Source organism: Cyprinodon tularosa, unplaced genomic scaffold, assembly GCF_016077235.1.
Source record: "Cyprinodon tularosa strain WSP-4 unplaced genomic scaffold, ASM1607723v1 ctg115, whole genome shotgun sequence".
Lineage (NCBI taxonomy): Eukaryota > Metazoa > Chordata > Actinopteri > Cyprinodontiformes > Cyprinodontidae > Cyprinodon > Cyprinodon tularosa.
In genome coordinates this window covers 1409791-1435474 of record NW_024037948.1, presented here as the reverse complement: position 1 = coordinate 1435474, position 25684 = coordinate 1409791, and the positions used below count along the sequence as shown (strand labels likewise).

The window sequence follows — 25684 nt, the reverse complement described above, 5'->3', positions numbered from 1 at the left end:
TGCAAAGAAAAATAATGTTTCTTAGTGCTTTGTGCCCTTACAGCCCACCTACAGTTGAAAAGAGATTTTTTTTATGTTGACTAAAAGACTTTTGTTTCTGAATGGTTGACAATAAATAATACACATTTTGTTACATTTTACATTATTAGGATCACCAACATGTTTTATAGTTCTTAAATTCCAAAGTATTGTTTTATTTAGTCATTTTGAATTCTAAAAACTATTTTCAGGGGAGTACCTCGCAACGGCAATCTACTTTGAAATGGTAATATATATATATATATATATATGTATATATATATATATATATATATATATATATATATATATATATATATATATATATATATATATATATATATATATATATATGTATATATTATGCACATGTTTTGTCAGTAATGTTACAAAAATGTAGAAAAAAATATTGTTTTATATTTTTAAACCTTTCTTTATTCTTTGTTGCATTCTTATTTTTTCAGATATCTGAACTATTTTGCCACCAAGTCCAGTCCAACAGGTGTAATTCTGGATCTCTGGGAAGCCCAACATTTCCCTGATGGAGATCTAAACGAACTGGCTGCTGTGCTGGAAGAAATGGGCCGTCACGATAACAACTTTGCCTCCTTGACATCAGAACACTGACGGAGTTACATTTTTGTATGAAGACAAGCAAAACTCCAGAGATAATCACTTGTGGAACGTCTATGGTTGGTACAGCAGATTAACCAATTAGACAAAGTCAAAGGAAAGCTGTCAGTATGGTGATTGAGTACTGTGTGAATACCATGGTAATCAAGTGTACATGGTAAAAGAAATTGGTGCTCAAACCAGTGCTGAGTTTCTATGTGTGAATCCAGGAGTGATAAAAAGGGAATAAAGGAAAAAATAAAATTCTTGAACCACAGCAATATCTTCTTGCTGTTATGACAACAGTCACAGAGAAAGTAACGATGTGGAACAGAGATATTCACCTTGAAATTATCTATAGAAAGGGAAGATAATTATAAAGGAAGCAAAGGTAAACCAATTACACAAGAGTAGGAATGGAAGATTAAAGATAAACAAAAACACAGATAGACTCTTTACAAAGATAAGCGCAAACACAAAGAGCAGCTAAACTGATTACAGAACAGAGGGAGGACATCAACATGAAGAGATGGAAAAAGCAGGCAGGTGACCATCTGGATAATAAGCAGATAATGAAGGCAGAGATGAAGAATGAGAGATTATTTTCTTGTTAGCCTTGACTATGTGTTTGTCAGTACAGTTTCTTGTTTTTATATACTGTCTGGAAAAGGAGGCTCAGTGTATCAATCTGTCGATATGCGTGGCTTATTTCCTGCTGCAGATTTTCAGTCCTGACAAACAAATCATGAGACAACAGTTTTTTAAGTTTTTGGATCTTTTTAGAATTTTGTTTTACTGTTTTTGTAGATGAATTGGGACTATAAAGTGTTTTTTTTTTTTAGATTTAGTGATTTTTAAATTATCTTGGTTGGAAAAGCAAAAGTGGCGAATTAAATATTAGATAACCCAATCCAAAGATTGTCCTTTAGTTAGGTGTGGGTAAAAAAATCGCTATCCTTAGCAGCGAGAATCTGATAAAAGAGGGAAAGATTAGCACTGCTCCTGCAATGTCCAGTTATTATGTTGTTGTTGTTTTGGTTTTTTTGCTGTTTAATTTTCAATCTAGCACAGATTTTTTGGGCCAATAAAATTAAGTTCTTTTTATGCTATGTGCATCAGTGATGTCAATTATTTTTTTACTTTAAGCTAAAACATTATATATTGAAAACTTTCTGCCAGACTGTTCAGGCTTTTTTTTTTCTGGAGAAACAAGTGACAAGAGTATTTTTGAAATCCAGTTTAAACTGAAACCCAATATTATGTGACAGTTTTTTTTTCCTTCCCATCTTACATATATCAGGATATCAGTAAAACTATTTGACTTTGACTTTGTTGGTCATGAGCACCATCTAGTGGCCTTGGAAGAATTACAGTGTTAAAAAATAAAAATCAAGTTCACGGTGTAAATACATGGTTGTGTTGTTCATGGTAGTGACATACATGTCATAATATTTGTTTGTTTAAATATTAATAGTTGAATGACATTTTTGTCTCAGTTTTATTGTATCTTATTTTTAACTGTGAGCATCATTTAGCATTTCCCTGCTACCTGTAGGCATCTTGCAATCAATCCAGCATGAATGTTTTGTTTGAATTATTAAAATCCCCAAAACTAATACATTCTTTTTAACATGAAGTATGACTATTTAAAAATGTGGTTTAACTTAGGAGAAACAGCATTGACATAAATGACAGATTTAAGATCTATCAAAAGGTTAAATATTTACCTGGAAATCTTGTAGGATACCTTCAAACATTGATTATCTTTTTTCATTTTTTCATTTAATTTAACAAGAAGGAAATCTAAAATCTAGACCTCCTGCACAGATTTAAAGCTAGTTGTAAAATGATTAAAATGCCTCTGAATAATTGTAAGTGCTCAGAAATAGACAGTGCCTTGTAAAGGATTTGTAACCCTTGAACTATTCGCACTTCGTCAGGTAACAACCACAAAGTTTAACATGTTAAGTTGGGAGGTGGATGCAACTGAGATGTGATTTTCAGAACTATTTTTGATAAATCTAAAAAGTGTATTATGCATATGTATTTGTGCTCCTGGTCCCCGGCCTCAATCCTCTAGAACCACCTTGGACTGGAATAATAGGTGAAATTAGAATGAAATTAGCCTAAACCAGCTTTGCACATCAAGAGATTTCTTGAGGCAGAATTCTTGGCTGATTCTTCTTAGCAAAGTTTCTCAAACTCAGTCAGATTGGCTGAAGAGTTTTGCAACAGTTGTTCCATGAAATTTAAGCCTGGACCATGATTGCACCATTATAACAAATTAATACCATTTGATACATATCATTCTGTTGGTGGTCGATCTATATGTTTAGAATAACTCTCCTGCTGCATGGTAAAGAATCTGCTTCATCGATTTCCAATCAATTCTTACCTTTTTTTCTTATGTCCCTGCTTAAAGGAAAATTCCGGTTTTTAACACTTTTAGCCCATTTTCTGTAGTGTCCAGGATGAAATCGAATGATCGACACCAAAATTTTGACGATTGGTCCTGTCTCTGCTATTTGGCTCATGCAGAATCCCCCCCTGGCTGCTTCAGAATGGCTTCCATAGTGCATGTCCGATAATGTCCTTAAAACAACCTTAAACGTTCTTTTTTTTAAATATGCTACTCACCGGGTCGTCAGCGCTGTTCAATGACGTTCCAAAAAAAGTTTCGTGAAGAAAAACCGTTCCTGTCTTGTTTTATTTAGCATTTTGTAAATCCCAGAACTATTTTTTTCCGATACATCACAACCGCTTATAAACTTCCGCTTCCCATTCGAATCTGAAGCGTTGCACACTCCAGACCACTAGTTGGCGACGGTATCCTCTACCGTCAAACTCAAAGTCCAATATGTCCTCCTCAAGAATCCACCTTTCGTATTCCATTTTCAGAGTTTTTTAAAGTGTTTAACAGAGACGTTAGCACCTCGACGTCGGAGTACACAGAGTGAAGCAGAAACACTTGGGCCTTGCGAAAAGACTACAACTAAGCGTAAACAGGCCCCATTTCCGGTGGCGGAGGGATATTGACTATTCTAACAGAACTCAATGGGATTTACAAAATGCTAAATAAAACACTACAGGAACGGTTTTTCTTCACGAAACTATTTTTGGAACGTCATTGAACAGCGACCCGGTGAGTAGCATATTTTAAAAAAACAACGTTTAAGGTTGTTTTAAGGACATTATCGGACATGCACTATGGAAGCCATTCTGAAGCAGCCAGGGGGGGATTCTGCATGAGCCAAATAGCAGAGACAGGACCAATCGTCAAAATTTTGGTGTCGATCATTCGATTTCATCCTGGACACTACAGAAAATGGGCTAAAAGTGTTAAAAACCGGAATTTTCCTTTAAGAGAAACATAACTTGTTGTCTTGTCAACAAAATCTCAGAGCTGAAGCCTCACTACAGCTACGTCCCTCACCACTCAGTTGTGTTCCTTGGTCAGATGGTGTTTGTTCTCTAAATCAACCATTGGATTTATTTATAGAATTCATTACAAACTGATTTTTTTTTTTACTAATTAGTTGACTACTAATGCAATTATAGCCCATAGTTTTGGGGGGTAAAGGAGAAAGTGGTTTTTGGAGACTATGCATTATAGATTTTTATTTGAAAACATTTTGAAAACCATGTTTCATTATGCTCCCACTTCCAATTTATGCATTGTTTTAGATTGTCAATCACAACAATCCAACAAAAGAAATGGGAGAGTGTGGTTGTTATGCAACACCTTGTGAAAAACCTCAAGGTGTATAAAAACTTTCATGAGGTATTGTACATATCACAAATAATCCTATGGAGCTCATGTCAGGTATGAGAAAATCAAAGGGAAGGGTTGAGAGACTTTAATGAGGATAAAGCCTAGCTCATCAACTGCTTGGTTTTACTTTATTATTATTTTTTTTTTGTTTGTTTGGTTGTTCTTTTATTTCAGAGCAAATATATAACATCCTCTACTCAACTCAATCTTTAAACATGTAAAGTGAAATAGTAAAGTCATTGTTATAAGATCTATTTTTGACTGGGTAATGCATTTGAGAAAACCTTTTTTTGTATTTATAGAAAAATAGGTAATTACATATGCTTGTGTTCCAGAGTTTACAGTTTACCAGCAGAATGAGCATTCATGTTTGGGCTGTAAAAAAGTTTTTTTTTTCTTTTTCTTTTAAGAAGGGTGCATTCAGATCTCTTTTAAATGATCCTTCATATTGTAAAACAAAGAAAGTAGTGTAAAGATATTAAAATATGTGCAAATATTTTTTATCTATACAAATTGTACAGCTGTGAACTGTTGGCTATATTTGGCACATTTCTGAATTTTAAAAGAACAGTACAGTTATATACTAGTTTTTATGTTTTAAGGGTTCTTTTGTCTTTTTCTGGTTTTGTAAAAGCAGTGTCTACTATGCAAACATTGTTCAACCTGATAGAAGTCTATTACTAGAATGGTCCTTGTAATTTAGTATTATATTTTATTATCATGAGTGATTTGATTTTGATCAGTATTCGTCCATATTAGCTAACTGGCACGCTTCAAGAGTATTGCTTATCCTTGCTGACTGCTTGCCTCTATGTCCTGTAATGGTTTTCTGTACAAAGTGTAATAAAGAATTTTTAAGACAATTAATAAATTATATTTATAAGCAATGCTAAGACTGTGTTGTACATTGTCTGGTTTATTTATAAAGGATTGCTAAAGAAATGTATTGACCTCCATTGATTTTGAGTCATTTTCAACCCTTTATATGCCATAAACCTAACCGTTACCTGGTGATTCTTCATCTGAAGCTTGGTCCCTTTACCAGAGGCTTGAGGCCTTGAGGGTTCTTTGTAGTATATTACAGTTGCTGTTTCTAGGATTGCGCTCTTGGCTGATTTTTCACCAGGTATCTATCGGAGTCTCTTCTCCAGTGTGGGGGTTATTGTGTCTCTAACCATGGGCACTACAGTTGCCTTCACCTTCCAGGCTCTTTACAGTTGTCTGAGACCTTGGTATTTCCCCAGGTTCTCTTGTTTTTTTTTTGTTATTTTCATCATTTGGTATCCCAGCATCACAATTGCAATGGCTATCCTCTGTTGCTTACCAATGATCACAGATTCCAGTTGCTTGGATATTAACATTTTGCCTTTATGTATCTGGATATCCAACTGGATCTTAGTATTCTCCATCACCTTGGGAGGTAACTTCCACGATAACCAGGGGGTCTCCACCATGTATCTTGCAAAAATTTTTCTGTACACTGTAGCATCCACTTGGTTGTGTTCCATTTATTTCTTTTCTGCAAGTGTCTTAAACCCTGCAATAAAATGCTGGATTGTTTCTGGGGCCTCTTTGCCTACCCTCTACTTGGGATCTTGTCTGGTATTGTAGATCTGGGAGAGTTTTGCTCTAGTGCACAATACCTGATCCTGTCCTGCCATGATCAGTGCTTCTGTGCAGTCTTTCAGCCCAGCCCTCTCTCACCATTGGTAGGATTTGCTCATCTGTTGGTAGTACAGTATATCCCATGCGGGGTTTTTTCCTCCGATGATGGTTCTTCGTACCTTCTCTCCCAGATTCCTTTGTCTGAGACATTCACTGAGCACTTAATTTCTCGAGGCCATCTTCCTGACATATTATTGGAGTCTGGTGGTTTCACCTTCAGTGATGACTTTGATGCTTACCTGGCCTCTGCCTGTTTTGTTTGCATATACTGTGTAGCATGTGAATACTGGATTTGGCGCTGATAAACCATGCATGATGTAAAGCATTTTCATTTTAATATCTGGCCTTGATTTACTCTTTTGGCCAACCTGTTACCCTAGTAGGGTATTTGATTACAAGCAAGACAGCTGTTAATTGCAAGGACCTTGTTCTTGCCATTGAGCTGACTTCTCAGGAATTGCCTTACTCGTTGCAGGTATTTGACTGTTGCCGTTTTCAGTTGCCATTTGTCTGTCCTATTTCAAGGTACTTGTAGCCCTCTGCAAACATAAACTGTTGTCCCTTCTGGGAGTGCAATATTCTGTATATTTTACATTTGATGGAGATTTGCCCAATTAGCTTGATATCAGCCTCAAATGTGATTTTCCTCTGCCTCATGGAGTTTGCAATGAAGGCTTGTATTGTATTTGCAAATCCTAAACTATAAACTATTTCAATAGCTGGATAAATCTGGCCAGAATGGGAAGGACTTGAAAAGCTTAAAAGTCCTTATGGTGTCACTATTCAACATGCTGTGTATTCAGCAGCATGAATGGTTTATAATGAGGCATGCTGGTTTTCTCTCTTACATTTTCAACAAAATTAAGAGCAAGTCTTAGTGAATCATTAAGATGCAGCCACAAACTGTGCATCAAGCATTTGAATAAGTGAATCTCTTTATTAAGGGGGCTTTCTACACACAGCCACAGCAGGTATACCCTAAATGAGGTATGATTCCTAAAATGAAAACAGAGAGAAATAAAACAAAGAGAAGGAAAAAACCCAAATGCACATTATTTTAGTAATAGCACTTAAAACTGACTTATCAAAATATGACTGCCCTAAAGTGCCACTGTTGCCTTGCAGTAAGAAGGTCCAGGGGGTCTGCCTGCATGGAGCTTACTTGCTCTTCTTGTACATGCATAGGTTTGTTGTAGGTATAACAGTTCCCTCCCACAGCCAAAACACATTATTTTAAGCTTATTTTATATACTTTTAGTTCTTGGGTAGGTATGGGTGATTGTCTTTATGTCTCTGTTTTGCCATGTGATGGATTGGTTACCTGTCCAGAGAGTACCCAATATCTCGTTCAATGGTTGCTACTAGAATTTAATCAAATCACCGACAGAATAAAACACAAAGGGCCTCATATGTATACTAATTAGTGTGAAGTTCTGGAGTGGGTCGACATCCTAGGACAATACTTGTGGTGTCTCCAGGGCAGTCCTGTTAGGGCCAACTGGGCCCTGAGCCGGCCTGGGGCCCCAAGACAATGGTGGGCCTGGTTATGAACTGATAATGACAAACACAATGAGTGTTTGCCATTTTAAGTTCATTGAATGTCGCAGCAGAAAAGCACAAGACCTTTATAGGAAAATGCCTCGAGGGGTCCACTTCTTCTTGCAACTGTCAAGTCACTATCAATGCTACAAGCGGGGCTCCCCTCTCAAAATACAGACTATGTTATTTGGGAGATGACGGACCGTCATCGGCCAGGTCATGTGACCTGAAAAAAAACTTATTGCTTTATGGCTGCAGGCTCTTATATGGTCCTGGAGCTAATTCTTTTGCTCCATTATTTTACAGCCTGATTGTCTTTTCTCAACTTTATTGTTAGACTGGTAAGGTAACTTTTTGTGATGAGAAGGTTTCTGTTTTCTTCTGTTAGCCATTTGTGGTATTTCGGCTCCGAATCCCAATTCAGAGCACATTCGGCGAGTCACATATCTCTGCTGAGCCGATCAGCCTCTGGTTCACTCTGTAGCCTCTCAGAGATTCAAGCTGTCATGGCTGAGCTCAATCAGCGCAACGCCCAGCTGACTGAACGGCGAGCCCCACTTAACCCTCTAACGCCCAGCCTCCTCCCGCTTAGGAGCTACTTTTCCCACTTTTCCCGGGTTGATTGTTCATGTCTCACACGGTAAGCCTTTTGGTGCTGTCATTCTCATCATACACATACTCCCATTACTTTTGCTTTCTGTTGCAGTGTGCCTCACACCCCCTATGTTTCCAGGTGCCCTGAAGGAACTCTGCGTATCATTGTTGGTTTTTTTTAGATAACGAGCATAAATCTGAACTACCTGTCTCCTCAGTGTGTTCTGTATGTGGGTCTGAAAACAATAGACCATGACAGATGTTTAGTAGAAGCAAAATACGGGCAGTTACAGGTCTAGTGCCCCTAGTGGCCAAAGTTACACAGCGTGTCTTTAAATCACAAGAATTTTACTCACAACCATAAAAATATTTTTGCAAATTTGCGATGACACACTAAATTTTTAGACCTGGCCAAATATAATGCACTTATATTTTTCAGAACCAGGACTTGATCAATGTAAAGTTTCTGTGTATTGGCGTCTTGTACTTGACTATAGATGGTGAATGTAGTCTTTCACTTTGCACACCTAGCAATCACCAACCCAGTAAGAGGGAGTGGCGGTTTCTGCAGAGTAATCCAACTAAATTGGTCAAAAGTGGAAAACACAGTCAAATAGAGTACTGAGATGGTGAAATACATCTTCCAAAGATGGAAATGTCAGATTCAATAAGGATAATGGCTTAGCTTAATATGCTACGGTGAGTGGGAAAAAAAATAGTTAAGATGTTATTAAGAAAGACTGAGCACATCAGAATATAATCCAAGCAATCACTTTCACAGGATTATGATCTTTCTTGTTGATGTTGTGTTACACCAAAGTCTGTGACCCATCAGAAATACAGATGACAACAGTGTGCATTTTGTTGTATACACCTTCCTAAAGACAAGTGAGACAAATATTTACATTAACTGCATAGGTTTACATAGATTCAAACTTGATGCTTCACAGATTGTCTAATATTTTGTATTCTATTCACATTAAATAGGATTTAAAGCTAAAGACTACTTACTGGACTGTTGCATTGCACTGACACATTGAATGTCTGTGAGCTTTTATTTGAGTATGAAAAGTCACTGAGGCCAAATTTTGACCTATTTAGGTTATCCCAAGTGCTTTGGCTGTAGAAGATGTTCAAAGATATTTTAAAAAGTTTTGTCACCTCATGTATTCAATACCCATGTATTCAAGCATAAAACCATCAAGTGGCCAGGATTTCCCAGGTCAGTATTCCTGATAGCCAGGATAATATAGTACTGTATAAGCTCACTGCAAAGTAATATAAAGTGATTAAAATCCAATTCACATGTGACCCAGTTGATCTCAGTATGATCTATTATTACTGCAAAAAGACAGAGGCAGAGGGGAATTCTGAGAATTACAGTGACACCACTGACTAGGTGAGATATTAAGTTGTAACATTGTGGCATTTTATTTGTAGTGCTACTTGTCATCCTCCGGTTCATCTGGGACCGGGTCATGGGGGGAGCAGTTTTAACAGACACCCCTGGACTTTCCTCTCCCCTGACAATTTCTGGAGGTACCATAATGACATTTAGCCACAAATTTAGACCAGATTTTCATATTTGACATATCATTCTGTCATGGTTTTTTCTGTGTCTAAAGAATGCAGGCTACAGACAAGATCATGCACTATAAACCAGTCTCAAGTCTGAGAGCTATTTAGCTCATGTTTGGGTGAGTTCTGGCTTAGTTACTGTTGGCTGAAATTTGGCACAGTATTGGTTTTGTTGTGGTCCACTTTTGGCAAATGACTGTGCACCATACTTGTGCCACCTTTTATGCCTCACTTGTGCCAGAGTAAAACTGTACACATGCATCATCCACCTTGGAGTCTTTTTCTGGCAAACTAGGTAAGTTCAGAGGATTTCTATTGCAATCCACCTGAGTCCTCGGCCACTCCCCTCAATCATTCACAGATGACTCTGATAAGGTCTCATATATTGTTGATTTTTTACAATACCACGCTTTAAAATGGGCTGAAGTTATTATTGAGGAAGAACTCCTATAAAGTTTTCTCTGACCTCTTCAGACTAACATTTTCAACCAATTTTAATGAAGAAGATATGCTAAAAAGTTATGGCAACTTAAAGGAATAGTACACCCAAAACATGATTAGCCTTCATTTTCTACTCACCCCCATGCTGAACAACACTCTGGAGTACTTTTTTGATATCTCAAATGCATCTGGAGATCTGGGAGGCTTCTTGCTGTCTGCTGACGTTCAAATAATGGAGGTCTATTGTGCCCGAGACAGAAAGGTCCATAAAAGTCCACAAAAAACGTGTCAATATTCCTCCATACTGCTCGTCCAATGTATTCCAAGTGTCCTGAGTAGGTAGCGTCCATAATTTACTCGAAACGAAGTCATTTAGAATGTTTTTAGAGCATAAACAGTAGTGTATAGGATTTCCTGAAAGCGCGCGCCGGCGCGTTCATGACGCTACGGAAACCGCGGCAGACCAAGCCAGATGAAAGTGCGCATTCAGCTCGGCAAAGAACTGATGCTCTTCCTCAACACTGAAGTCCTCAGACATTTTTCTTTCGTTGTTTCTTTCTTTGCACAGGTAAACAGCACATTTCTTCTTCTACGCTTGCATTATCGTCAGAGCAGACACTGAATGCGCACTTTCATCTGGTTTGGTCTGCCGGCTTCCGTAGCGTCATGAACGCGCCGGCGCGCGCTTTTAGGAAATCCTATACAATACTGTTTATGCTCTTAAAAACATTCTAAATGACTTCGTTTCGAGTAAATTCTGGATGCTACCCACTCAGGACACTTGGAATACATTGGACGAGCAGTATGGAGGAATATTGACACGTTTTTTGTGGACTTTTATGGACCTTTCTGTCTCGGGCACCATAGACCTCTATTATTTGAATGTCAGCAGACAGCAAGAAGCCTCCCAGATCTCCAGATGCATTTGAGATATCAAAAAAGTACTCCAGAGTGTTGTTCAGCATGGGGGTGAGTAGAAAATGAAGGCTAATCATGTTTTGGGTGTACTATTCCTTTAAACAGGGTAATATGTCTGCTACTGAGTCTGGATGGAATGAAACTGCATTTAAAGCTCTTTACCAACATTTCCTAAATAACCATCGTAAGGATAAACTAGCTTGCAGAGATACTCCGGACCCTCTGAATTATCATTTAAATCAACGATTTAAATAAATCAGAATAGACAATAGAATCCGGGAACGATCCCTAATTAAAGGATCTTTAATTTGGGAGATTAGGAAAAATTATGCCTGGTCTCTGGTTGCTACCTGTGTTGTGGTTCTCACCAACATTATGTTGCCAGCTGTTCAGTTCACCCAAAGAACCCAAGCCCATCAGTCAAACAAGGGACCCTGGGTCCTGTTGAAAGTCTGACAATTTTATCATGGCCTCAGATAATGGACTTGAATCTTTACTTGTCTTGTTAGATCTCAGTGCTGCATTTCATACAGCTAATTATAATTTTCTTTTTCAAAGGATTGAACATTTTGTTGGAATTAAAGAAACAGCACTAGACCAGTTTAAATCTTATTTATATGACAGATTTCAGTTTCTTCATATTGTCTTCATGTTATTCTACTAATTTAGTAACCGATTAATCATTAACTGGAGCGTAGAGACTCTAAAACATGCTTTTAGATGACAGAGCAACCCACTTAAAACAGTTATTACACCGAAATAGTAAAAAAAAATATGTAAACCTTTTGCATTTAAGATAAATAAACTTTTTCATCCATCAACATTCTCTATCCAGAACTCCTAAAGTGGAAAAGTTTGAGTTTCACCTGTTGTAATGTCATGAAAAAGTGTTCTTTAAGGAAACTTTTGCTATTTGATTATTAATGGAGTAATCGCAAAAAAAAAAAAAAATCGACAGATTAATCGATTTGCAAAATAATCGTTAATTTAAGCCCTACTCCAGGGTTATCTGTGGAGTACCACAGGTATCAGTGTTAGTGCCAATTCTCTTTACTAGAGAATTTTTACTAGATAACTAGATACTTTACTTTGCTAGAGTGTATAGGGAACTGTTTTTTCTCATTCTGCTCCATTCTATCTCCAATCTTACATTCTTCAGTATTTGTTAGTTCAACCTCTAACTTTATACTCTCTGCTTTTTCTCATCAGAGTAGCTTTTTCTGATCTGTTCCTGTTTGGCTGAGACTCCATCCGGGAGAGAAATATCAACTGGGCTGCTGCCATCAACACCTTTGTTTAAAGATGTTGGATTATGGCCTGTTTTTCAGTGTAGTCCTATTTCTCTGAATGTGACTAACTGTATGTGCTCCCTTAATCCTCTGACATGGAAATTGGCTTGGAGCTAATCTGCCAGGCTGTGTATTTACTGGACGGGGCCGCCTGTGGTGCTTGTTGACAGTTACTTTTGTATCTTTGCCTCTTCTGTATGTCTGCTTCTGTGTCCTTGAACCGCAGTCAGCCTCGGCAGATTGCCACTCACACTGAGCCTGGTTTTGATGGAGGTTTCTTCCTGTTAAAAGGGAGTTCTCCTCTTTGCTGTCGCTACATGCATGCTTGGTGTGAGGGATTGCAGTCGAGTCAATGAGTCAGTGCAGTCAGCTGCTTTTGCTTAGATAGAAAACCTTGACTCAGTCTGAGTTTATGACCTGGTTGAATTGTTTCTTTTCATTAATTTTCAGTCAAAATGTTATACTTCATTCCGTCATATTATCATTGAGGTGTTTTAAAATAATTTAGTGAGGAGAAATGTATCGCTACATCATTATTAAGTCTTAATTGATTCCAATTAGTACCTGTCACTGTATCATAGCTATTAGGGGTGTAAATCACATCCATCATGGCAATTCGATTCAGTATCGATTTCTTGACCCAACGATTCGATTATTTTCGATATTCAAGAGTACACCACGATTCGATTAATCGGTTATTTATTTATTTATTTTTTTTACATCTTACAGGCTAAACAAAGTTTCAGGTTTGAAATAAATCAATGAAAGCTGTAAAATCGTTATGCATTTTTTTTTTTTTAGAAACAACACCAAATAACAGAAGTAGAAAAGTTGCATCAAAAAATACTGCAAATATACTGCACAAAATCAGTCAATGAGTGCAATGCAATACCTTGGCTCAAGACGTCCCCGCCCCCTTGACAGACGCTCCGCTGCTCCTCTCCCAAATTGTAGGTGACCGCAAACAGTGCCGCAGACAGGAGGCCGGCTTGTTTTGTTTTTATGACCAAAATTGCGGAAAACAACTCGTGAAGTTTGACCCGCTAGAAGAGCGAGGTGTGTGAGAACGCTGGGACCCTTTTTCCACCTGGATCTTTTTGGCACTCATGTCCCTCCGTCGTCGGACTAAACTCGCCCCCACTTCCTCGCCGCCTTGGCCGTATCTAGACCCACAGCGTGTAGCACAGACCACGCTTCAATATTGAGCATAAATCAAAAATGTCTGTGTCAAGCTTACTGCAACACACTGCTGCAGGAGGATCACCAGGAAGCGAGGAAGGAGGGCAAAATAGGTTTAGCGCCACCGCAGCACGGGAGGGACAATTACGCCCAGGAGCAAATGGATAAAAATAGACTGGAGGAAAAAAAAAACATGAATCGATTCTCTTGCGGACGTATTGATGCATCGGATCGTCGGCTGTTGGATCGATGCATCGATACAAAATTATTATTATTTACACCCCTAATAGCTATCCCAGTAGAGTTGAGAATGTTCAGCTGCAGGGCCTCAATGCTATTTGCTTTTCCATTTTTAGGACAATTAAAACAAACTGCTACATTCCTGAAGCAAAAGAACACACCTTTTTGTCCATTTTGACTGCACAAAATTTGCTGAAATTACCCTTAAAAATATAACAATCTAAATAAATCATTAGCTATCTATTCAGAAAATGCCTTTCTTTTGTCAGAGTACCATGCAATTTCATTAAAAAGCATAGTTTTGTAGAGCTGTATCTTCAGAAATAACTGATAAAGCTATGAATGTTTGAGGTTACCCATTTGTAGGGCATTATACTGACTTTATAAACCAAGTTTTTTATTATAAATTTCAAATGGGATCAAATATCTCTTGCTGTAAAGCAATGCTGAAAGAAAAGGACAATTGAATTAAGTGCTACACAGTCACTATCATAAAGTAAAGTGTTATGGTTCTCCCCTTTACTTCTTTTTGAGTTTCTGTTTTAGTTTTCAGTAATTTATGTCATTCTGTTTTGTTGGTCATTGGTTTCTTTTCCCTTTTGTGTTATATATAAGCTGTGCTGCATTTTTTGAGTTACTTTCTGTTTCCCCCGTGTGCCAGCTTTAAAGAAATTGTATAATACTGTGCCATCTTTTAGTTCCCATTTTTGAAATAATCATTTATAAACATAGATTTGAAGGGTGCCAAACTGTTGGAGGTACTACACTAGCAGCTGTGAGGAAATCCACCTCAGATGAGAGTGAAAATCAGAATTGGACCTATGTTTAGTTTTCACTCCTTTTGTCTTTCAAGGTCATTTTGGAAGGTTTGAAAAAATGTAAAACACAAAAGCACAACAGCCTTCAAAGCAACAGTCATGTCAATTTAGAGGCAATAGCTTTTCCAACAGACAAGTCTTTTATTTGTGTTTTACATGAAAAAAATACAATTTTACAACCTCAATTAGCCTATTTTAACTCATATACAAATTTCAAATTTTCAGTGTCTAGAAACTGTATCACCATGAGCAAAATTTTACAGTAAAGCCTCATAATACTTGTGTCACCTGGTGTCAGGTTTTGAAACCAAAAGCAGTCAATTCATAAGTGACAAAAATGTGTTTATTTCATAATAATAATAATAATATAAACCAGTAGTAGGGTGGTATGTGTTTAGAAAGGATGTGTTCTCCTGCAGTGACATATTGCACTGAAGCGCACACCTTCAGTTCAATCATTCAGATCTTCATCTACAGGTAGGGTAGCTTTCACAGAAAGCACAGATATTGTGTCTATAGACTGTTGAAGTATCTCTGCAGTTTCATTCTCTAGTAAAACTCTGTCTTTCTTTCCAAGACATTTACATGACACTTGGTTTTAGATTCTAACACTAATCTGAATCTGATTTGATAACCCAAACTCAGCTGCTTATAGCGCAGTAGTTTTATTTTTTTTAGAATTTAGCTGCAGATTTCCTGGCATATTTATGATTGAGTAATCTCCTGAGCTGCTCTTCCTCCTTTTGTCCAGGCTTTGCAATGAACTGGACGAAAGCCAGTGTGGTTGTCAGAGTCCGCTCTATGCGCAGCTGGCAATGGCATCTCACAGCTTGATATCCTGTGATTCTGACATTTTGGCAAGTGTCTTTTTGACCCTCAGGGCTGTTAGGCGGCAGGCCGGGTTGTGGGCCCAGCATTCTGTCATTAGCTTTCCCATCTGTCTCAAACACTGCAAAGATATAGGTTAGAGTTAGGGAGGTAATTTGTTTGCTTGTGCATGGATAATATTGCATGTTGTACCATATATTACCTCATCGCTGCTCCATCGATTTGGAAAGGATGGCCGTAGTTTCTTGATACAGACCACCTCCCTCATGTCTTCATATGAAGGGTCTGTGGGAACCAACTCATGGTATGGTAACTGGTACTCTTCTAGGATCCCTGTGTAATGTAAGTGACAAATGAAATCTGGCAGAGGAAAGATTGAAGGCCTGTCCTGTAAATTCCCACTGTGGTTCTAATAGGAGAAAGGGAAGAAATGTTCTAAGGGGTATACAATACTTTGAACTGCACTATATTTACCTCCTGAGACACAACGTCGAGCAATCTCCCAGAGGATGAGCCCAAAGCTGTACATGTCGGCCATGATGTATGACTGAAAATGGCTCCTGTTTAAAGTCTCATCCAAAACCTCTGGAGGCATGTAACGCTTTGTACCAACTCGTGTGTTGGGAGGGATATCCACCTCATTGGTGTCGCTAAGGAATCAGAAAATTTAACAAAGACTGATTTAGCAGAATATAAATCCAAATTAAGTTGTTGTATTGTTCATGTTTATTTTGATACACACCTGATGAACTTTACCGCTAGTCCCAAGTCAGCAATGCAGCAGGTTCCATTTCTTTTCACCAGTATGTTCTTACTCTTTAGGTCCCTGTGAGCTATGGCGGGTTTACCCTGAGTGCCAAAGATTTCTGTATGGAGGTGACAGAGTCCTGACACAGATGAATAGGCCAGACGCAGCATGGCTTTATTGTCCAGGGTGGTTGATTTCAGGTAGTCATACAAAGACCCATTTTCATGGTAGTCAGTGATGAGATAGAGTTGGGTCCAGGAGCCAGTTCCTTTGATATCTGCAGCTATAAAACCTGCAAACAGACAAAATGAGGGACAGATGGGGAATAAAGAGTTAGAATTACCATATCACTGATTAAATTTGTAAGAATCCAGCTGTTCACACACTCAGTACCTTTCTCTGTTGCTAATTGCATCAATAATGATGATGGACATTTCAAATAGGTAATTCTCCATACTGTGCGCTCAGGTTAATGAACAGACTCAATTAGGCTCTACCAAAATGGTACAGATTACTTAAATAAAATACTTTTTAGTTCTCTCCTGTTTATATGTTAGTATTTTTAATTATCCTCAGACATTTTTTCTATATTTTATTACTTGTCAGATCCATAAATTGTGAAGCATGGCAATATGATTTAAAAGAACTAACAGTGATAATAGACCCGGGAGTTTAGTCCTTTCAAGGTGTTAATAGAAATCCAGATTCAAGTATAGTCATAGCAGGGAAAATACTAGCAGCAATACAAGGTTATGAGATTCAGACAAAAATTAGACTGTATGGCTAAATACTGGAAAATTTCTTATGGACCCCTGTTCTCATCTTTAGTATGCATTCTCTTTTTGAAATAAATCTAAAAGTGGAGTGCTTAAAAATCTTATGTAATATTTAAGTAATTTAATTGCAAAAAAAAATCTTTATACAGAGGAGCAAATTTTGATTTATTAATTTTCTAAAAAGTAATCATTCTTTATAGCTATATTATTACAATAAACCATGTGGCTCCTAATAACAAAAGTGTCACCTTCTGGCTATGTATGCAGCCTCTGCTGTAAAGTTTTGGTACTAATTTACATCAAAATATATGAGATGTCTAACTACTGTAACATGGGGTACGACATTGATTCGAATAAGGCTAAACGATTTATGTTAAAGGTACCATAATATTAATATAAATTTCTCAATAAATAAAGTAAAACTATCTCTTTAAAATGTCTGCAAAGTCAGCACTATATTTAACTTGTTACATTTGAACAATGTAGGGGGAAAAAAACCCAAACTTTTGTAATAATTGTAAAATAGAGTGATGTCAAAGAAAGAATCATAAATCATAATCTAAAGGTCTAAATTAAATGAATACTACCAACAGGTAAAAGAGCAACACTTACCTAGTATGTTCTCATGTCTCATCAGGACAGTCTGATAAATTTCAGTCTCTCTGAACCAACTAGCCTCCTCAGTGGTAAAGAAAACTTTAACAGCCACCTTTTCTCCTCTCCACCTGCCCATCCACACCTCGCCGTATCTTCCCTTGCCAATTTGCTTCACCATCTGAATCTGCTTGGCTATAGTTCTCTGGACCTGGGGATGAGCAAAAGCAGAGTATAGATAAATAATTTCCATTGTGTGTGCGTTTTTCATAATGTCACTAAGGCCTTCATAAAAAAATCTTACAGCCTAAATCTATGCAAAAATATTTCACCATATAGCCTTTCTCACATGCTCTCTACAGGGTAAAAAAAAATCACATTACATGCTTTTATACATTTTTTGAATTTCATTGGAAGCAAGAAATCAAATGATGTTGGAAGAAAATCAATAATGATGGCAGACAGGGTACAGCAGAAAGTGTTTTGTGGGCATCTCACCAACAGAGGGAGACCTGAGCCTGAGCCAGAGGTCTGTGACTGCTCTATCAGGTCCTTCAGAGACTCTCCTGGAGGAATATATGTTTCATCTTGTTCCAAACCAATGCTGTATCGAGGACGAGACTCTTGCCGCTTGTACCTGCAAGGCAATGTCATTCAGCAAAACACTATCAAGATATAGGAACTGCTTGCAAATTAAAGAAAACTGTGAGTTATCATTACTGTTTGATTACCTGAAGTAGCAGAAGATAATAATGGCAGCCAGTACAATGATGCACACAGTTATTGAAATCAACATTGCCATGTGGTGGATCTTCCAATCAAAATACACTAGACAGGAAAAGATTAATAATTTTCAATATTAATATCAAGAAACATTGCGTAATTGTATTGCTCTTTTCTGTGCTGCCCAATTTGTCTCTATTAGTCACAATCAACTTAGGTAACTCAGCTTTAAATCAAATTCCACTTATTGGTATTTCATTTGACTCAACCCCTTATCCTTGTTGATGAATTCTCCTCCTTATCCCAGATGATAAGGTTTCAGATTGCTGACTACTTCAGCATTGGCTGAGGCCTCTGGTTTTCCTAGTAATTCTTTCTCAAATAATGATACCTTAGTTTTCTCTAGATACTCTGATGAGCTTATAGATATTAACTCATTGACTCCCAAGTGATCTTTCACCAAAGGTTCATCTCCAGAAATTAGGTGGAAAAGTTGCCTTTTTCAAGAGACAGGTGGAAACCCCCTCTGTAGGAGGACTAGAAACAACCAATACTTGCATTTCTGTGGAAGAAGATGTTGAACTTTTTCCTGACATTCATTTGTTTTTTGGATGCATATGTATATTGTTGCATTGTTTTATCATATTCATGTCACTTGCTATACTGTATGCTAGAAAAATTGAACTTACAAGGTGGTTTGAGTGGTGGCAGTGTAGGATGCAGCTTTTTGTTGCAGAAATCTTCATCTGTGCAGCACTCCAGCGTTTTTCTCTCATGGGACAAAACGGTGTCCTAAAGACAATAAAGTCATTAAAAAAACATAAGCCTGTTATTACCCTGTCCTCTCTGACCACTTTCTAATAACCTTCAGGATTACTTTAACAGAGTTCTCCTCCCCCAAAAGAAGGTTCAATTTTAGTAGATCTTTATCAGATAGTGCAGTTATAAATTTTAAAGAATCTGCTTCACTTTCTCTCTGCTCTGTGTCACTGAGCAGTGCTGCAGAGTGCAAAAGCTTAGCTTATTCCCCTTCACAGGTTGATGATTTTGTTGATGGGGTTGCTAGTTCTCTGCGTATTGCCTTAGACAACGCAGCTCCTTTGAAAATGAAAACCGTTAAAAATAGAAAGCTTGCTCCTTGGTTTAATGCAGAGCTGCGTACTTTGAAGCAAAATGCTAGGAAACTGGAGAGAAAATATCGCTCCACAGGCCTGCGAGAGTCCTTCCTAGTCTGGAAAAATGGTTTACTGCTGTATAAGAGGACCCTTTGTAAAGCAAGAGCAGCATACTTCTCCTCATTAATAGAGGAGAATAAGAATAATCCTAGATTTCTTTTTAATACAGTTGCCAAACTCACCCAGAGCCATAGCTCTGTTGAACCGCCCATTCCACCTGCTCTTAGCAGCAATGATTTTATGGGATTCTTTATAAATAAGATTGATCTTATTAAAAATAAGATCATAAGCACTCCTCTATCCGCGATTGTACCTGAGGTAGTCATGGAATCTGAACTGGGTTTAGACTGCTTTGATCCAGTTGAACTCTCTGAATTAGCAAAATTATTGTCTTCATCTAAGCCTTCAACTTGTATGTTAGATCCAGTTCCAACCAGGTTATTTAAGGAGGTATTCCCTTTGATCTCCTCCTCCATTTTAGATGTGATTAATCTATCTCTGTTACAGGGATATGTACCTAAAGCTTTTAAGATTGCTGTAATTAAACCTCTGCTTAAGAAACCGTCTCTTGACCCAGATGACTTGGTCAATTATAGACCTATATCCAATCTTCCTTTCTTATCCAAAATTCTTGAGAAAGTAGTTGCCAAACAAGTTTGCGATCACTTCCACCATAATGAACTTTTTGAAGAGTTTCAGTCTGGCTTTAGAGCTCATCATAGCACTGAAACAGCTCTGGTGAAAGTCACTAATGATATTCTCATGGCCTCAGATAATGGACTTGTATCTGTGCTCGTCCTGTTGGATCTTAGTGCTGCATTTGATACAGTTGACCATAATATTCTTTTAGAAAGACTTGAATATTTTGTTGGAATTAAAGGAACAGCACTAGACTGGTTTAAATCTTATCTATCTGATCGAATTCAGTTTGTTCATGTTAATGATAGATCTTCAACACGCTCAAAGGTTACCTGTGGAGTACCACAGGGATCAGTGCTAGGACCAATTCTCTTTACTTTATACATGCTCCCAATTGGTAGAATTATTAGACAGCATGGGATTAATTTCCACTGTTATGCTGATGATACCCAGCTATATCTGTCTATAAATCCAGATGAAGCTAACCCATTACATAGATTACAGGCATGTCTTGAAGACATAAAAACCTGGATGACTCTTAACTTTCTGCTTCTGAATGCAGACAAAACAGAAGTTATAGTCTTTGGACCAGAGTCTCTGAAAAAGAAACTGATTAGCCAGTCACTTCATTTGGATGGGATTAAACTGATTTCAGATAATAAAGTAAAACATCTTGGAGTTATTTTTGATCAGGACCTGTCATTTAAATCCCATATCAAAGAGGTTTCTAGAATTTCCTTCTTTCATCTGAGGAACATTGCAAAAATTAGAAATATCCTGTCCAGGGGTGATGCTGAGAAACTAGTCCATGCATTTGTTACTTCAAGGCTGGACTATTGTAATTCTTTACTATCAGGAAGTCCACAAACTGTAGTTAAAAGCCTTCAGCTGATCCAAAATGCTGCAGCCAGAGTTCTAATGAAAATGAAAAAGAGAGATCATATCTCTCCTATCCTGGCTTCTCTTCATTGGCTTCCTGTTAAATCAAGAATAGAATTTAAAATCCTCCTTCTCACATATAAAGCCTTAAATGGCCAAGCTCCATCTTATATCAGAGATCTGATTGTTCCTTATGTTCCTAACAGAGCACTTCGCTCTCAATCTGCAGGTTTACTAGTGGTTCCTAGAATTTCTAAAAGTAGAATGGGAGGCAGATCTTTTAGTTATCAGGCTCCTCTCCTGTGGAACCAACTACCAGTTTTAGTCCGTGAGGCAGACACCCTGTCTACTTTTAAGGCTAGGCTTAAAACTTTCATTTTTGATAAAGCTTATAGTTAGAGTGGCTGAGGTTATCCTGAGCTATCTCTATAGTTATGCTGCTATAGGCTTAGACTTTTGGAGGACATAGGGACCCCCATTTCATCATTCTGCTTCATTCTCTCTCTGTTCTCCTATTCTGCAGAATCTGTTAGTTCAATCTCTAACCTTCTGCTCTCTCTGCTTTTCCTCAGAGTAGCTTTGCCTCGTCTGTTCCTGTTTGGCTGTGACGTCATCCTGGAAAGAAACATCAGCTGTGCTGCTTCTATCAACACCCTTGTTAATAGATGTTGGAGATCGGCCTGTTTTCCAGTGTGGTCCTGTTTCTCTGACCGTGACTGAGTGGATGTGCTCTCTTCGTCCTCTGGCATGGGAGCTGCCTTGGAGCTCGTCTGCCTGGCTGTGTGTTTCCTGGACGGGGCCGCCTTTTACAGCTGCTTTTTGTATCTCTGCTTCTGTCTCCTTGAACCCCAGTCGGCCTCGGCAGATGGCCGCTCACACTGAGCCTGGTTCTGCTGGAGGTTTCTTCCTGTTAAAAGGGAGTTTTTCCTCTCCACTGTCGCTACAAGCATGCTTAGTGTGGGGGATTGTATTTGAGTCAATGAGTCAATGCAATCAACTGGTTTTCCTTAGATAGAAAACTTTGTATCAATTTGACTGTATGATCTGGTTGAACTGTAAAGTGCCTTGAGATGACATGTGTTGTGAATTTGGCGCTATATAAATAAACTGAATTGAATTGAATTGAATTATTAGCATATAGCACATACAGAACCGTTCAAAGATATGGACATCACTGTTACGATGCGTAAACACCCTTTAAATTAATTTTTTTTTTTTTGTGCAAAAGATTTACTAAAGCTACCTAACATTTAAATTTGAGAGCTTTAAGAATTTTCAACCTTCCATACTATTTTGGGTTTAAAGGGGTCATGGAATTATTATATAGGGTATTTGGTGCTGGTTCTTAGGGTCTCTGAATAGGGTGTGTAACATTGGTTGGGCTGAAAATGGCATATTTGGTGTTCTTATAATGCAAGCCTGGTTAAAACTCCCAGAAAGAAATGACAGGTTTTCTTCCTTTTGTGGGATGCTCGTGAATATTTAGATGAGCCGTGCACTGATTGGTTGGTTTACAATGAGTGAAGCTGCTGAGCAGAGACGCATCATAGCAACAAGCACACACTCACGGAAACATAACAACAAAAGTACAGGCCAGAACCAAATAAGGCAACATCCCCAAGTTTATGTCAACTGGGGGGTTTGTTTGGATTGCCTGTTTTATGGTGTAAGTTTGGAATTGTGAGACTTGCATAGAAAGGAGGTTTCGATGGGGTTTTAACTTCTCTGTCTGTCCATTTCACCCATTTAACTATCGTTATTCATCTATAACAATGTAAACTCGGTTTTGCTTCCATGACCCCTTTAATACACACATTACCTGAGAATATGTCTAATTCAAAAGGTTATTCTGTAGGAGGACTCGAAAACATATACAAATCTCTGAATATGAATAAATTGATCAAAACATTTTCTAAAATAAAACAAATTATTCTATTATTTAGTCAAGAAAAAACATTTGGGTAATCTAAAATACTTACAGGCAGCAAATATTTAGTTTTAAATGCATGGTTAACATTTTGCATCCAGCAAAACTTTATCTAAATAAACATGATAATGAAACCTTTCAAATGAAAATATTCCTTTTATTTCTTAGGACAGACAGTACAAATCTTACCATCTAAATTTTCAGCAGGATCAGTCACAGAAGACTAAGAATTTGGGGGAAAAAAGCTATAATTTGAACTGCGATGTGTAAACTCACCCTACACTGAAACTCAGACCCGACAAGCCCCAGGCATCCTGCAGTCAGGACTGGTACTCCTCCGTCTTCCTCAACCATTGTGAAGCAGTACCCATCCGTCCTTCAAAAAAGAAAAATAAAGAAACATTAAGTGTTGCAAATAACATCTAAATTAAAGAAATACACATATGCTGGTTCTGTGTTGCTTCTTTACCAGCATGTATTGTTGGTTGAATCTTCAGGGCAGTGGTGGTCACAGTGACACCACAGGAATTTTTGGGAAGACAGTGCAGGAGCTGTGTTTCCTGAAGTCTTCTTCCCATTCTCTGCCGTCTCCTTAGTGGATACTTTTAGCAGCATACTGTCCAAAATGTTGCCTATGAATAAATTTATAGCACATCAGGGTAGATTTATACATTGAAAAAAATACTGTGTTTTATTGTTTTGTTCTGTTTACAAAGGCATGCACAAGACAAGCAATGACAACAAGTATATCTACAAACTGTCAAAATTGCAGACAATAAAGTAGATAGTTTTGATCAAAAAAACAAAAACATTGTATGTATTGAACCTTTTGGGAGTGCATTTGGAATACAAAGTACAACAACTGTAAAATTTTTTGATTTGGTGCTTGTTTATTTTACAGTCATATGTAATCTTCTAATCAGTATCTGCTTTTATTCTTTTTTTACTTGGACAGAGAGCAGAGTTTGCATTAACTAACTGTGGTGTTCTTTTTATGTCTAATTATTGTTTTGCAAATGAATTACACTGTTGATTATTTTTTCCATTAATAATCAACAATTAATAATGAATATGTAATCTAAATCTATTGAAAACATAATGTAGAGCTATGCATCTTAGATTCAGGTATTTACTTGTTGTTTTTATCTAGGCCTTAATTGTTTTTATTTTTCTTTAATGTTTTCTTTTAATTGATTATTATTAATTATATTATTTTACTATTTATCTTTTAGCAACTGTTAGCACTTTGTTTCTATTCCACATAGCCCTGTGTGAAACAGAGGCTACAGGCCTCGTTAATACACCTGACTTTGTTTTCTTCAGGCCAGTTTACTACAACAATGTTCTCAATCTGCCTGACAAAGTCCTAAAGATCCTTAAAAGTCACAAGTCATGTTGAGGGCCATGGAAAATTAGCTACAAGTTAAAAACAATATTACTGAGATTGATCAGCCTGGAAAGGCTTACAAAACAATTCCTAAAGCTTCAGGACTCCATCAAACCACAGTGGGACCCATCATCCACAAACATTGAAAACATCTAATAGGGTGAAGCTTCCCAGGAGAGGCTGGTTGACCAAAATTAAGCTTCATCAGAGTGCATTTCCTGTCTCATCTCAACCGGTCCGGCAGAAGACCACCATGTTGAGCCTGGTTCTGCCAGAGGTTTCTTCCCAATGGGGAGTTTTTTTCCTCTCCACTGTCACTTCATGCTTGCTCATCATGGACACCTGTGATATTGAAGCTGGACTTCCATCTTTCAGGATCCTGAGTGAAGCTCTAGTATCAGCTCACGCAGTCTACTGGATCTCTCCATACAGCTCAAGCACATCGTCTCACCAACCAGCAGTCTATGGACTGACCAACTTCATCTATCTCTACATTAGTGCTAGGAAGCTTAATCTCTTAAGCCCGTTGGGCCCGGTACCGGGCCGAACTGACACCTGCTAATGTTTATCTGTTTATAGAAATGGCCAAAACACAGTCCCATGGTATTTCATCCACATGCATTTAAAAATGGGGCTTTAAATTTTCTAAAACATGTTTCAAAATTAAATTTGCAAAAACACTTTTTGTTTTATAGCTGTGTAAAGAAATAAAATGAGATTTAAAATTCCAGTATATCAGCATTGTGCTCAGTTCACTTTACACACGGCAGCTTCGAGGTTGCTCTGCTCTGTGGATCCTGTTTTGGCTCTCTTTTCTCTCTATCATTTTATTTCAATAAACTATAATGGCACAGAAGAGGAATATGACCGATTTGGAAGCCTAGAGGAAATCTTGCAGACCAGTGACGCTGAAATTGAGAAATCATCACACAGCAGCAGCCTGGATTGTGAGAAGGAAGAAGATGAGGACTTGCTGCTTCGTGACCCGCCTTATGAGTAAGTTGCATGAGATTTTTTTTATTTGTAGTATCTCTGTCTATAAAGCTCATCTGCTGTTTTTGAAAAAGAGCTCACATGAAAACAGTAGAAAAAATAACACCAAAGCTGCGGTATATCTTTCTCCTCCCCTACTGTCTGATGCAGGAGAAAGTTTGCACTGCAGAATAATATCTATCTAGCTGCAGCGCTTTGCGCTTTATGTGCTGTTTTCAAGGAATATCTTTTATTTATTGAGTCTATACAGCATGTCTCTGCTGTTTGAAAAGAGCTCATGTAAAAAAAAAAAAAAAACAGGAGGAAAAATAACAGAAGCTGTATTTGTTAAACTCCTCCCCCACCGTGTATT

General features: G+C 37.7%; 2 protein-coding genes and 1 long non-coding RNA gene across 6 annotated transcripts in view; 2 read left to right on the top strand and 1 right to left on the bottom strand.

The window, feature by feature from the left end:
• LOC119797136 (netrin receptor UNC5C-like) overlaps nucleotides 1-2246 on the top strand; it is a 239362-nt gene extending 237116 nt beyond the window's left edge. For 2 of the 3 annotated variants that reach the window (XM_038306101.1, XM_038306092.1), the window contains one exon: nucleotides 483-2246. In XM_038306101.1, the coding sequence (XP_038162029.1) occupies nucleotides 483-645 (163 nt within the window). In that variant the 3' untranslated portion in view covers nucleotides 646-2246. The remainder of the gene's footprint in view (nucleotides 1-482) is intronic. The other variant, XM_038306108.1, reaches the window with a different exon arrangement.
• Nucleotides 2247-3989: 1743 nt separating this feature from the next.
• Nucleotides 3990-17180, top strand: LOC119797175. Its single transcript, XR_005282558.1, has 3 exons — nucleotides 3990-5144; nucleotides 13483-13486; nucleotides 17170-17180. It is a non-coding gene; the product is annotated as an uncharacterized LOC119797175 (long non-coding RNA).
• Nucleotides 14781-25684, bottom strand: part of bmpr1ba (bone morphogenetic protein receptor, type IBa) — an 89837-nt gene continuing 78933 nt past the window's right edge. For both annotated transcript variants that reach the window (XM_038306118.1, XM_038306125.1), the window contains 10 exons: nucleotides 23422-23584; nucleotides 23229-23328; nucleotides 19022-19124; nucleotides 18341-18437; nucleotides 18108-18246; nucleotides 17628-17820; nucleotides 16234-16531; nucleotides 15966-16141; nucleotides 15694-15824; nucleotides 14781-15612 (listed from right to left, as the gene is read on the bottom strand). In XM_038306118.1, the coding sequence (XP_038162046.1) occupies nucleotides 15487-15612; nucleotides 15694-15824; nucleotides 15966-16141; nucleotides 16234-16531; nucleotides 17628-17820; nucleotides 18108-18246; nucleotides 18341-18437; nucleotides 19022-19124; nucleotides 23229-23328; nucleotides 23422-23584 (1526 nt within the window). In that variant the 3' untranslated portion in view covers nucleotides 14781-15486. The remainder of the gene's footprint in view (nucleotides 15613-15693; nucleotides 15825-15965; nucleotides 16142-16233; nucleotides 16532-17627; nucleotides 17821-18107; nucleotides 18247-18340; nucleotides 18438-19021; nucleotides 19125-23228; nucleotides 23329-23421; nucleotides 23585-25684) is intronic.